We start from the raw sequence: 12,966 nt of genomic DNA, 5'->3' as shown, positions 1-12,966 counted from the left end.
TAGGGTCTACTGCACGGTGGCTTCAAGGGGTCTCGAGCGACGTTGATTCTAAGTTTTGACTTGCATCATGATGTCACACCATGCCGAACTGTGGTCGTGGGAAGCTCAGAGGGCTGACTAGCCATCTTAAATGCATCTTTGTTAATTTTCAACAAAATTGTAAGAGTTGTATATAAGCTAGATAGACACAAGAAAATACCTTAAGACGGAAACAGTGGCCCTCCATGGACTAGCATGTTGTGGAAACGAAAAGACTAGTACTTGAGCTGCGCTATCATCTCAGGCGAGTTGATAAAAGCACACCTCTTCCTCAACCACTGACTCTTCACAGCCAGATGCGCCTTGTCTCCCCCAAAGTCCGAAAGCCCTTCATTAGGGCCACCAATGACAAACACGTACATCTCCTTGTCAGCAGGGTTTGTATCGTTGACCTTTTTCCGCCATGCGCTTTTTAACCCCTCGTATACATGCGTCTCATTCTCTCTGGACTGCTGTTCAAGGAACTTTGGGAGCAGAACTCGTCGTGCGCCTTTGCCTCCCGTGGAGAGAATGACGTATTCTTCATCGTCAGGATCGACCTCGTACGGTATGGGCGCAATTGGATATGAGACGTTGAAGCCTTGAAAGGTCTTGCGTCCGGGTGCGCCTGGTTTCCCAGTGGAGGCAAATGTTGACCATGATCTCGTTCCACGTTGTCTGAGGGAGTAGTCTGATGATGTTGGATGGAAAGGATAGCCGCTGACGTTGTAGTGAGACAGGTTTCCAAAGATGTATGCAAACTCAGACGTGTGTATCGTGCCAAATCCCGTCTTTCCCGTGACCTCGGCTATGATAGGCTCCAGTATCGTCTGGTTCCAGTCGTAGAGGAACACCTCGTTTCTCTTGGAAGCAAGACGTTCGCCGTACCAGACTGGTTGACAAACCATGAGGATATCTCGAAAGATGCGTGCTGAACGGTAAAACTCAGCTGATAACCCTTGCTCTTCGTTGTCCAAAAATTCGAAGGATGGGTAGAGAAGAAGGAGTTTGTCGATGTTGGACTCAGTGACATCGGGAACGTATGACGATATGAACTTGCGGGTATCTTCGGGTGTCTTGATGGCCGTGTCTGTAAAGAAAGTCACATCATCTTCACACCAACCGATCATGGTTGTCACGTTGGAAAATCTGCCCTCAGCCAAGAGCTGCGAGGGGGGAGCAGGTAAGAAGTCGCCGTCAACGACTGGAAGCCAGATGTCACCGATGTTGTGTGCGATGTCGCTCTCGTAGGTTGCCAAGGAGGCGTTCAAGAGAGTCTCCATGTCCAAGTCCCTCAGGCATTCGACGGTCTGATTCGTGTGTAAATCAGCAAGATTGCACCCAACATGGTCGACCACAGCCTCCATCGCGTTGATGGTAAAGTTACCAGTAATGCCCGGCTCGAGCGCTTGGCTCTGGCAGATACCTTGGTTGAAGGGAGCAGGCTTGGTGCCACCATATGCCAGTGTTTGCATGCCAACTGCAAGGCCTGGTCGTTGTGAGTCGATATTCATTACTTCAGAGCATTACTTACCTCCAGATGACTGCCCAAATATGGTAATGTTATTGGGATTCCCCCCAAAATAGACGATTTTGTTGCGAACCCACTCAATGGCGAGTCTCTGGTCCCGAAGGCCGGCATTCGTTGAGCCTTCTTCCATGAGCGCTTTCGACTGTGCAAAGCCAAAGACTGCCTCATGTTAGGGACAAATCATCTCTTGGGGATCAGCCACTTACCACCCAGGCGATAGTTCATGGCAACGTGAATAATGGGCATCCCATTGTAGACAGATTCGAGGACCATGCTGTCTGGTTGAATCGTCGCCTCCTGGTTTTGGCCCGTCCAAAAGCTGCCGCCGTGGATATAAACCATGACAGGCAGTGTGTCAAGTTCGCATGTTCCTATGGGCCGCGCAACGTTGAGATTCAGGCAATCTTCCGAGATATTTGTGACATTGCTGAGGGCGATGGGTATATTCGGTGCTCCGAGTTGCTGTGGACAAGCTGGTCCATATTCTTGCGTCAGAATGGTACTTCCAGCCTCTGGGAAAAAGCGGCGAGGCGGCTTGAACCGATTTTCCCCCCCGGTGTCTTCCCCATAGCGAATATTGAGAAACACTTCGACGCCATTGCGTTCGGATCCTTGAAATGTGACCCTCTGTTCCCCGTCAACCACAATCGGGTCTACAGCGACGGAGCAGGCGACAAACCACGACAGAAGGCCGAGGCGTAACCCGTAGAAGGCCATGACGTCAATGAGGGGAAATGTAGTCGTGATCGATCTTTGTCCAGCAAAGATCCTGGGTCTTTGGTCGCGAGTGACACTCTAGCTTTAGGCAGATGTGAAGATAAAGAAAAAAGTGATGGCGGTACCTCGGTCTTTTGAGAGATAAATCTTGTTTAGTAATCTGATGCATCCTGCGGGGTGGTGAGACATGATCGACCACCGTAAGGCGGGCCTTTTGGGTTGTTTGGATTTGAGCGGCCTTTATCAATGCAACGTAAGCAAGTCTGCTTGATTGACCGATCCCTGTTCGAGCCTTTCTCATGGCAAATCAGACATGGTTGTTTACATTAATTAGACATACGGGCCGTCCCTCCCTGCACAGAAAGCTTCTCCCACACAACTAAATCCTCACCAAGACACAAATTTCTTTCAGGCCGATCTCGCTCAATGACAACTTGCCTACTCCTTCAGTGCCTTTCTCAAGTTGAAAAACAAACTTGGCCATTTCCGCTTTAGCAGCAGCTCCAAGTACGTTCTCTCATCCGGTTCAAATACTTCCTTCAAGATCGACCCAATATCCTTGTACACAGGATACTTGATCCCCCTTGCCCTGCCTACTGTAGGTTTTGCGTCCGTGAACCCAACTACACAATCAATCTTGGGGTCGGCGTCGTGCTCTAGGAACATTCGAATGATAGAGATGTGTGTCTCTCTGAGCCTTGCGTTGCCCCTCAGCTCCGCCTGGGCTCCGTAGATCCTTGCCATGTATTGGCTCCAGAGCGTCGCCTTCCTGTCTTTTGAGAGCTCGCGTGTTTTTGCCCCGTGCTTGAGCAATAGCTCCACCATCTCAACAGAGGGGTGAGGTAGGCCATCGGCGTGCCTCCGTGGCCTTTGCCATCGTGGAAACAGGACACTGCCAAGCAAAGGCGCTCCGGGACCATGTAAAGCCTGTGGTAGGTTTTCCTTAACGTAAAGATACATATCCTTTTGGGCCATGACACCAAAAAAGGAATCGCCATCAAGGAGGAAATCCCTGTTTCCTGTCTGCTTCGCGATTGTCTCGCGAAGCTTGTCGAGTAGTTCAATTTGCGGGAGTTTTGTTGTCTGCTCAAGCTCGAAAACATAGTATGTGAGTTCATCGAGCAATTGGAACATTTCCCATGACGTGGGGGACCAGGCTTGATTTCCAGAAATTTCGGCCCCCTTGATGTGAGCCAAGAGGGCTTTGCTGATGAACCTCATGGGATCAAAAGACTCCCTGATGCGATCTTGCAACATCTTTTGAGTGTCCTCCAACGATAAAAAGTCTTTGACCGTTCTGTGCAAGAACTCTACTTGGTGTTTCGTCATCCTCTGGGCCGTTGTCATGGTACTCGGGTTGCCCTTGGTCTTGATGAGATCCGGGCATCGCACCTTGAGACGGTCCTCTGTACTTTTTGATTTGTGGATGCAATCGTCCTCTCTCCATGGCTTCGGATCACCTTCAAGTAATAGTTCGTCATCCCCAATGAACGAGTAGACGGCCACGTACATCGGTGCTCGAGCATGGAATGCCACCTGGAGTATTTGAGCAGCCTGTTCGTGATACCTCTCCTCCACTGAATCGAGCATCCACTCAAACATTGCATGAAGCGTCTTTGGGGTTTCCTCGAATCTTTCACGAAGTTCGTCAACCCGATCCCCGTTTTCCAGTCCTTGCAATAAGCTCTCCACCACAAGAGACACCCATAAGAAGACACCGCGAAAGTCCTCAACCATCGAGTTAGATAGCGTTTGAAGGTCTTTGGGGGGAATCAATGACTTCTGATAGGCCGGACTACTCGTGAATCGTTCTCGAATGTAGCGACCGATATCCTCGCGATTCTCATTGTGAACGTACAGCTTTCGGCGAGTGGCTTGGCCAAAAGCGTTCTCAAAAGCTGGCCATGGCCTGCTTGAGACACAGAGTTTGATGTCTTGAAGATCTGCTAGATCATTGATAACTTCAATGATGTCTCTGACGTGTGCAGAAACTCCACCCTCCCTGCTACCTTGCGGGTTAGCATAGTCCTGATATTCATCAAGACCATCGATGAGAAAGAAGAACTTGGTAGATGTTGACTTTAGAGTCAAGGACTTGAGAGTGTCAATAAGCTCAGACCGGGTCCAAGGAATACCTAAATCCGAAGACCATCTCGACTTGCAGACTCCGGGGATCAGACAAGGGCACTGCCGAAGGATCTGGAACAGCAGGGATCGCAGCAAGCCCTCTTGGGACTTTTGAAGAGCAGTGCCAGAGAACCAAAAGTAGAAGCTAGCCGTGACAAGAGTCTTTGGGGCGGCCCATTGGACTAGCTTCTGATGCATCTTCGTGTGATGGCTGAGATATTTCATGAAGGTCGATTTTCCTGACCCTGGATGACCAGTCACCCAATAAACACCATCATCCTTAGAGAGCCACTCTAGAAAGCTGAGCTTAGGCTTCTCTACCCATTCGAACGTGCATGGCTGGGCCTCGACTATACCATCTCTTCGATCCACCATCTCGTCGAACCGGAGACTCTGAAGGATGACCTGTTCCTTCTTCAACGAGTAGACTCTTTTTGTCCACTCGAAGAGCTTGGTGCTTACATTTAATGCAGCTTCTTGAGACTCCGATTCTTTCGAAATCGCATCCAGGATGTCTGATTTCATCCGATCGAGATCGTCGGAGTGTGCCATACCAAGGTGGCGAGTCTGCTCCACGAGTTCCGCCAGGGCCAGCTTCACACCACTTTGCTGTTGGCTGTAGTCTTGGCTTAGCTATATCACATACACATGGACAAACCAAGCATACCTGATGTGGATGTTGAGTAATCGAAAAAGGTCTTTTTTCAGGTCTTCCCACTCGGCTATCTTCTCGTCTACCTCAGGAATCTTGTGTCGTCTGATGGCAACGTTGAACGCCATCTTCAAAACATTGGAACGGTTCTTAACCGGCCTGCTCTCGATGTCTTCGCGTAGGTCGCTGGCCATTCGCTGACACCTCTCAGCGATATCGCGTATCTGGTGCTCGGTTGGTGTCAGCTCGCCCTCCAAGGAGCTCAGGCCAACCGAAATTGAGCTGAGCATTTTTTCCCTCCGAGACGTCGAGTTGAGTAACTTGGCATCCTTCTTTGTCAGGCCCTTGGCAGATTCTCTGATTTCTCTGATTTCGACGTAGCAATCCTTGGCGAAAATAGTGAATTGGAGAATGTTTGCTGCCAGCGAGACGGCTTCTATAGCCTCCATGGTTGAAGCCAGCGTCGTGTTTGTGGTTCTGGGAACAAGGGGTTCTGTGCAGCAACAAATTCGATGCGCCCCGATCAACCCTTATTAACATATCCTGTGAGTACCATCACATGGCAGAGCCGACATGAGGATTAAAATAACATCATGGAGGCTCCATAGCCCAGCCTGATGGCTGAGTGGAGGCCTGTTGTGCAACCCCTCGGTGGCAAAGAGTGAAGCATGGTGGGCAGAGCCTGCATATTTGTTGGCCGGGCTTTGCAGAGTCTACTGCACATTAGCCGCTGCCTGGTTGTTTGCTTACCCATCGAATAACTCTATGTTGAAACTGCAAAGGAAAATGGCGCAGCTGGCTCCCCTGTGGGCTTAGCTCAGGTGAGGTCGGCCGACGCGAAATCAGGCTCTCAGAGGTAGTTCTCTCTTTTCACGAAGTCAAGGGCTATTTGAGCCAATAACGCATTCTATTGACAGTTCTTTCCTACAATTGAGGGCATCGAAGCTAACGAGTATCTTTCCCCGCAGGAAACGTTGACAGTGCTCGACTCTACACTAGGCTTGGCCTGTACCAAGTCATCTAACCAACCATCATAGGTTCGACAACAACTAACTCCTCTCATTTGAAGAGAGCTCCAGCGTCTCAAACGCGACCGATCGTCCATGCCACCATTTCGCCTTGATTGATGGAAACGAGCTCTCGGGGCCTTGGAGAACCATGCCGGGGTGCACCACGTTGAGTACAACCACTGCAATGAGCATCGGCAGCGCATCCAGGTATAACTGGAACTCTTCGTGGCGCAATATGACATTGGAAGATGAGGCACCCTGGCTGAACTCGACGAGACGGAAAATAATGCGGACCTGAAGCCTTATCAGTTTCTGGTACATGAGCATTGGGTAACTGGGGGGGGCACTAACCACAATGAGAGCAAGAACCACGTAGATAACCCACAGCAGCCACATGGTCCATAGGCTTCGAACTCTGGGCTTCCCAGCGTGCCTGTTGAGAGAAATCTCTCGATAGAAAAGAGTGTGAATGGTCAAGAAGATAAGAACACAGCCCAGTTGAACACCCACGCCGGCCATGTACACCTTTCTCCCCAGATCTGCAGTGTCTGAGTTGTTTTGATCTGCGAGCATCGCGCCGCCTGCCGCTTGGATAATGAAGCATATAATATCGACGGTAACGAAGCATTTTGCCAGCCACTGCGCAGAAAGGCCAGCGAGGCGGCGACGTGGATGGAGGAAGTGGACGAGACGAGCGACGGTCATGTAGGCGAAGGCGTTGATCCCTAGGTGTTTCATTAATAAGAACTGCAGTAAACATTATACTTGGACATACAGAGTGGTGCCAGCAAGAACAAAAGGGTTGATACGATCATGTACGATGATTCTTGCTGGTCCCTTGCACCCAAGGCCCGCAGGATGAAGCAGACGCACTCCCACAAGGCGCCCATGACAATGACCCAGCAGAAGGACTGCATTCAAATATTAACTAAGGCCGTGCTAGTAACAGGGGGAACAGACCTTTTTGAGAATGATGGCTTGAACGAGGTGAGCTACGGTGGACAGGCCGAACGCAACCGCAAAGGCAGTGTTGTCCTCCCACTGAGGGTAGAACCCGTAGTTGGCATTGCACGAGTCGGGTGGGACATATCCGTACTTGTCTGGGATTGCGGTCGTGCAGGTTGGACTCGCCGATGAGGAGGTTGTGGTCGCTTGGAAGACAGTTTGGGTCGGCATGGTGGCTGATTTGTCGTTGAACTTGATAACTTTAGGGAGGATGTCAAAAATGAAGAAGATGATGATAATGGGTAACAGAATGAAGACCTTTGTTTACAATATATATAGATGTAGGTCTGGTGGGCGTCGTCATCAGTCTTTTGAGGACATCTAAAATTGACCCTTTCTGAACACTCTCAGCCCAGCCAGGCTCGTTTTCGTCGCAAGTGACGCGTCTCAACTGATGAGAACAGCTCGTAAATTATAACGAGCGACTTTTCCAAGCCATCAAATAATGAGCCACGCAAGTAATGTTGACAATCGTGAAAGTGTCCTCTCATTGGTCGGTTCGTCGCTTTCATCGTTTTTGAGATGCCTACCCTGGGCCTGGACACCAAAAGCCCCCACTCAATTTTTCGCACGCCGCCTCTTTGCCCCTGGCAACTTGAGGCTGGGGGTACGGTGCTCAGGCGGTTGGAACAATCCCCAAAAGTTTTATCCGCTTACTGTAGATTTCCTGAGAATCGCAGGAAATGCGATGGTTTTCGAAGCACGGGGTTCTATGAACAATTGTAAAATAGGCATCTAAACTAGCATGGAGACTCTCCAAAACCCCTGGCCAAACCTAACGGCCACATCATGTACTTCTGGAAGCTCTTGGGAAGAGCACTTGCAATATTGTTGATCCAAGCCTGTGTAATGCCCTTGCTGAAAGCAAAATGTCGTGTGGTGGTCTCGGAGAAACAAGTCTCCAAGACGTGGTCTAGCATGAGGAAATGTGCGAGGAGCACTTGGGCCACGTGATTAGAAGGGTCTGTGAAGCCGGTGTACTCGTCGTCCGTCATCTTGTTTGTCAAGGCGTAGCAAGGCACCATCTCAAGAAATGCTGCCAACTACATTAATGTCAAAGCCGATGATAGGGTGGGATAACTGACCGTTACGTGGAGATACGGTGCTCAGGTGCGCGAGCCTCTCCAACATAGACCAATAGCGTCGTTCTGCATTACCTCGACATAGAGGTTCAACAGTCTTCAGTGAAGCAAGGCAGTCTTGGATGAGTGTATCATTGCCAGCATCTTCATGTTGTTCAATATGTCTCTCCATACTTCCCACGAAAGATTCACGAGTGAAAGTGCAGAACATGGACTTCGTATGATCTGCAACCAGAGTGGTCTGGATGAGCATCCAGCCACGCATCATGGCCAGAAAGTCCATCATTCCATCAGACATGTACGACGACTGAAACGTGAGGGCAATCACGGCAGCGTACCGAGCGTCGGCTTCAGCTGCCGTGCGACAGGGCCGTGATAGGGCGTGGTTCAGGCCATTAATGGCAGATACTCTGAGGTCGAGAGCCTGCACGGAGTAGTCGGCTTGGTTGAAGAGGGTCAGGTGTTGAGCAGCGAGAGCTAGCAGAGACGATGCTAGGAAGTCATACTACGGGATTTTGCTTAGCATACACAGTGAAACGGGGCCTTTCAGGAGAACGTACCTCGTGCGACAGTGCAGCGACGTCCTGCCATACAGCTGACGAAGCATGCGGATGTGGTGGATATGCTTCAATAAGAAAATGATGGAAGAACCTTAGATGGTCAAGAGATAGGTTGACTCTTGAAGTGGTAGATGCTATCGCGTGGCGAACTTGAGGCAGGGTGGTTGCTGGGTAGACACAGTGCATGCCCAGCCGTCGACAACCTTGACACTCGGGGCGACACTCGGAACATTTTACTCGACGCCGCTTGCAGTTAAAACAGCCTCTTCTCGTCTTCGCGAATCCCTTGCCAGGGACCGGTTTGCGTTTCGCCGCCTTTTGTGGTTGGTGTTGCCCACAAAGCGCTGCCTCGGCCATGGCCACAGTTGACGTGGGTGCATCGGTTCCCATTTTGGAGAGACACAATAAACTATTGAATCAAGATATGGCCCCTACCGAAAAGCCTTTTATTGAGGTTAATGGTTGTCTTGGAGGTTAGCTGATCTCGAGACGCTTACGTGTTCTGTGGCTTGCCAAGCAAATGGGTTCGGGTCAACTTTTACACCGATAATCACAGCATTGTTGAGGGGCGAAATTTCTACCCTTGGGTCAGATAGAGAGGTATAATTAGTGACAGGATAGGTAGGATATCAGGCCCGAGGTCACGCAACGGGACTGGCATGGGAAGTTGTACATTTCCAATTGTTTCGTCGGGATGGAGAAAGTTGCGTCCTTCCTTCAAGGATCACTGTTGACATGGATGAACAAGCGGGTAGCGAGGCCCCAATCGAGGGTACAAGTGCATGAGTGCCTGTAATCGCATCAATGAGGAGCTCGCACTGCCTTGACGCATCTATGTGTATAAAGGGGCAGGAGAGTCGTGGCGCTCATCAACAAAGCCTGGAGCGGTACTCATAACAACATAGAATCGAATCTCCGATTTCTTCGTGCGCTGGCCCAACATTGTATAAGACGAGAGGTGATGTGCTTCGACCAGATGATGGCTCCTACAGATCTGTCTACGAAAAAGGCTACAGGGCCTGGTGGGCGCTCTGGAAACAAGCATCTACAGACTCTGGGCTTCCTTCAGCTTCCCTAAAACTTGACGACATCTTCCCTCAGCATCCATACTTTCCTATGGGGGTAGATCTTGACTCTACTGGGTTGCTGGTTGCCATATCTACCTGGATACCGACAAGCGACTGCTGTGATATGCCCGCCTTCGAGCAGCGATTTCAAGTCACGCCGTCTGTTGACAAGCCCACTGCCATCTTGGCGACAGCCGATGCAAACATTCCGTTTCAAAAATTCTTAGGAAAAGATAATCATCTCACTGTGCTTGTACTGGCATGGGCCTATGCTCTTTCAGCACGTTGGACATCCATCATCTCAGGTGCAGTACCGCTCCAGTATACCGCAAGTCAAGCCAAATGGGCAGGAACCCGCCACCTACAGAAGGATGAAGCATCAGTGATAGTTCAGCTGGGCTCTATCAATGATGAGGCCGCCCGGTGGTGGGCAGCCGTTCTCGCTCCAGGGCAAGGTTGGAAAGCTTCAATCCCACACAAACAATATCGATTCCTCTCTCCCTGGACCGTTTCTTTAGATTCAACGCGTCCAATACTACTGTCTCGCAATTCATGGCCCGACTCTCCTATCCTAGGAACGTGTCCGCCCTTCGAGGTCGCTGTACAGTACATCGCCGAGTATTCTGCATTGCACTCAGCCAGTGAGCAAAACCGTGCGGCTTTCGCTGCAGCATTACTTCTCCCCCTTGCCAATTTCGACAGGAGAAAGGTCCGCCTCCCATTACCTCGAGTTTCCGTGAAGAAAGCATCAAGCACAACGCCACATGACCCCATCTGGGGCCAAGACTTACGCCAATTTGACAAACTCCTGACACTGGGCTGCAACCCGCAGGGTAGTCAAGTCCATTCTCAGCAGCATTTTTTACGAGCCTGATATACCCTGCAACGTCTGCGGAGCATGGTTCCAAGGAAACTTTGCATTGCTCCATTCCAAAGACACGCAGGATATTGACGTGCTTGCTCGCATGTTCTTCCTCCGAAGGCCGCACACCAGCTTTTTATGGCTCGGTGCCATGATTACTGGCGCACACAAGAATCTCCTCAAGAACCCTCGGGGGCTCTTGGGAACTGAGGAAATAGACCTCCATGAAGCTGCTTGGACTGGAACACTCGTTTCATTTATTGAAGAGCCTGTCTCCCCTATCTCCCATGATGCCAACACAATTGCTCGGGCGGATGAATGGAGGCTCGCATACCTCTCCCAAGCGCTTTCTGGGTACAAGTTCCCACCGCTCTATCCTTATCCACCACCCGGCAAGACCGCTATCGAGGATTTGGACATTGATGTTCGACTGCATGCGACCTGTTCCGGCAAACATAGACTAATATTTTCCAAGATAACCTGGAATTGCACTGGAGGGAGACAAGAAGTTCAAAAAGTCGTCGACGAGCGCGCAATACGCCCCGAAATTACACCTTCACCAGCATTAAACCACCTCCTTACCCACATTAACTACGACCATCTAGATCGGGAAAAGGACCCTTGCGAGCTCGTTACACGCACTGTGTTTAGCTGGATGCGAGGGACAGACGGTTGCCTTGTTGCGGAACGAGACATCTACAAGCATGACTGGCTCAATGACTTTGGCTCAGATGATGAGAGCTTTTGTGAAGGAGAAGGGGGAGAAAGGTCTACAGCTGGCTCTGACACGCTCATACGTTCCTGGATTTTGAAACAACATCATGATAAGTAGTGGTGTTGGGCTACTCGAGAATCCCGATTTAGAAATGGACCGACCGCCCAAAGAGATATGACTTGGTAGTATCTGTTCCCGTTGAAGCCGACATATATTAGCTTTTGAATATGCGTCTGGTCTTCTACTGCGGGCAGCAGAAGGTTAAAAAAAGGGCACTGTGTTAGCATTGGGATATGATGCTATGATGTGTTGACAATGTGTTCTTTACTATAGTTGAAGCCCGGCCCTTGATGGGATATCTGAGCCAAAAGACCGAGGAATCTATCGGGGGCCCTTCATGTGATAAGTGCATGTTAGGTCGTGATACCTGGGAAGGAGATATACCTGGAGACACCACACCACTATTGCGGGCGGTGGAGCTTGGGCGCGAGTCTCTTGTCATGATGCTGCTCGGGAAAGGAGCGAATCCAGAATTTTAACTCAGAAATGGATGGTCGCCTCTAGCGCTAGCAAAGTTGAGGAGGAACGACTTGGACCAGGCAGTTATGCCGTTGTTGGAGGCGCACCGGCGTGGTCCTATGACTTGAATCAGTGGGAGTAGTAGTCATGGACGGTGAGAAGTATGGGAAACGGCACGTGTAGATACCAATGGTCAGCTGGACTTTTGTCTCCTCGTAGCAGCAACATGACCAAGATCAATCTGCGGGTCTAGGCTCGAATGTCTGAAACAGAGTGCAACAAGGATGATAGCCACCATAAATGGGGTTGCTTGTGAAGTAGAGACGAGATATGCCGCGTCTGCATAATACATCTTCGATTCACTCTGCCTCGTTTAAAAGTCTAGAGACTACATCTACACTTCCAATGGTAGTGAATAATGGCAAGATTTAGCTATAAATTCCAGCGTCCTCACTGCTCTCTGCTGGATGCACCTTCAACCAAACAACCTTCCCACTACTCAGCAAAGAAAACTCTCACAACAAACCGACGCTTTCCACCAAAAGCTGGCCATGAAGTCTAGTCTCCCGATGACCATCCAGTTCCGGCAGGATTCCATCCTCAACGAGGGGAGGCTCAAAGAGGTCCTGTCCAAGATCTTTGGATCAACCTACTGGACCTTGAGCGAAGGTCCTGACACCTTCTATGTCGAAGCGGCCCACGCACCGAGTGTTTGTGTCGTGCCAGCGCTCGAAGTAGCTGGCGCAATCAAGATGAGGAGCGTGGATGAGCCGTCGGCCATCAGGGACGAGGACAGTACAGAGTCGAAGCAGACTAAGACGGACGTGGAGGAGAAGCCTGCGACAAAGGCAAAGAAGAAGAAGAGGGCTGAAGTCAAGTCGAGGCAGGAGAAGTCTGTCAGAAAGTCGTACGACGTGGCTGATGAAGAGGGCATGGAAGAGCCTGTAAGAGCGATTTGTAACGTTACTAAGCCACGGCCACGAGATGAAAGTGATGGAACGGGAATGGCGATGGCTCCTAACTAGCGTTCGTAAGGATGGCACTCAAACAAGGCGGTCCGTAGCTATTAGCTAGAGCAACGCAATGTTTCAGTTCATTACA

The 12,966-nt window shown here is 50.3% G+C and overlaps 5 protein-coding genes across 5 annotated transcripts; 1 reads left to right on the top strand and 4 right to left on the bottom strand.

The window, feature by feature from the left end:
* Window positions 1–254: 254 nt before the first annotated feature.
* NCS57_00493800 (COesterase domain-containing protein) lies at window positions 255–2,266 on the bottom strand (the record flags this gene model as incomplete). The annotated part of the gene is made up of 3 exons (XM_053054883.1): window positions 255–1,507; window positions 1,553–1,708; window positions 1,756–2,266. The coding sequence occupies 3 exons, from the start codon at window positions 2,264–2,266 to the stop codon at window positions 255–257; spliced, it is 1,920 nt and encodes a 639-aa protein (XP_052917043.1).
* Window positions 2,267–2,704: 438 nt separating this feature from the next.
* NCS57_00493700 (NACHT domain-containing protein) lies at window positions 2,705–5,494 on the bottom strand (the record flags this gene model as incomplete). The annotated part of the gene is made up of 2 exons (XM_053054882.1): window positions 2,705–5,009; window positions 5,061–5,494. 2 exons carry the CDS (start codon window positions 5,492–5,494, stop codon window positions 2,705–2,707), a joined length of 2,739 nt encoding a protein of 912 aa, XP_052917042.1.
* A 600-nt stretch (window positions 5,495–6,094) lies between these two features.
* NCS57_00493600 (uncharacterized protein) lies at window positions 6,095–7,231 on the bottom strand (the record flags this gene model as incomplete). The annotated part of the gene is made up of 3 exons (XM_053054881.1): window positions 6,095–6,780; window positions 6,831–6,966; window positions 7,016–7,231. 3 exons carry the CDS (start codon window positions 7,229–7,231, stop codon window positions 6,095–6,097), a joined length of 1,038 nt encoding a protein of 345 aa, XP_052917041.1.
* Window positions 7,232–7,800: 569 nt separating this feature from the next.
* NCS57_00493500 (Zn(2)-C6 fungal-type domain-containing protein) lies at window positions 7,801–9,092 on the bottom strand (the record flags this gene model as incomplete). The annotated part of the gene is made up of 3 exons (XM_053054880.1): window positions 7,801–8,096; window positions 8,146–8,647; window positions 8,703–9,092. The coding sequence occupies 3 exons, from the start codon at window positions 9,090–9,092 to the stop codon at window positions 7,801–7,803; spliced, it is 1,188 nt and encodes a 395-aa protein (XP_052917040.1).
* A 3,324-nt stretch (window positions 9,093–12,416) lies between these two features.
* On the top strand, window positions 12,417–12,890 carry NCS57_00493400 (uncharacterized protein; the record flags this gene model as incomplete). The annotated part of the gene is made up of 1 exon (XM_053054879.1): window positions 12,417–12,890. One exon carries the CDS (start codon window positions 12,417–12,419, stop codon window positions 12,888–12,890), a length of 474 nt encoding a protein of 157 aa, XP_052917039.1.
* Between the last annotated feature and the right edge of the window lie 76 nt (window positions 12,891–12,966).

Source organism: Fusarium keratoplasticum, chromosome 3 (assembly GCF_025433545.1).
Source record: "Fusarium keratoplasticum isolate Fu6.1 chromosome 3, whole genome shotgun sequence".
NCBI lineage: Eukaryota > Fungi > Ascomycota > Sordariomycetes > Hypocreales > Nectriaceae > Fusarium > Fusarium keratoplasticum.
The sequence above is the reverse complement of the archived record's forward strand: the minus strand, read 5'-3'. Positions and strand labels throughout refer to the sequence as shown.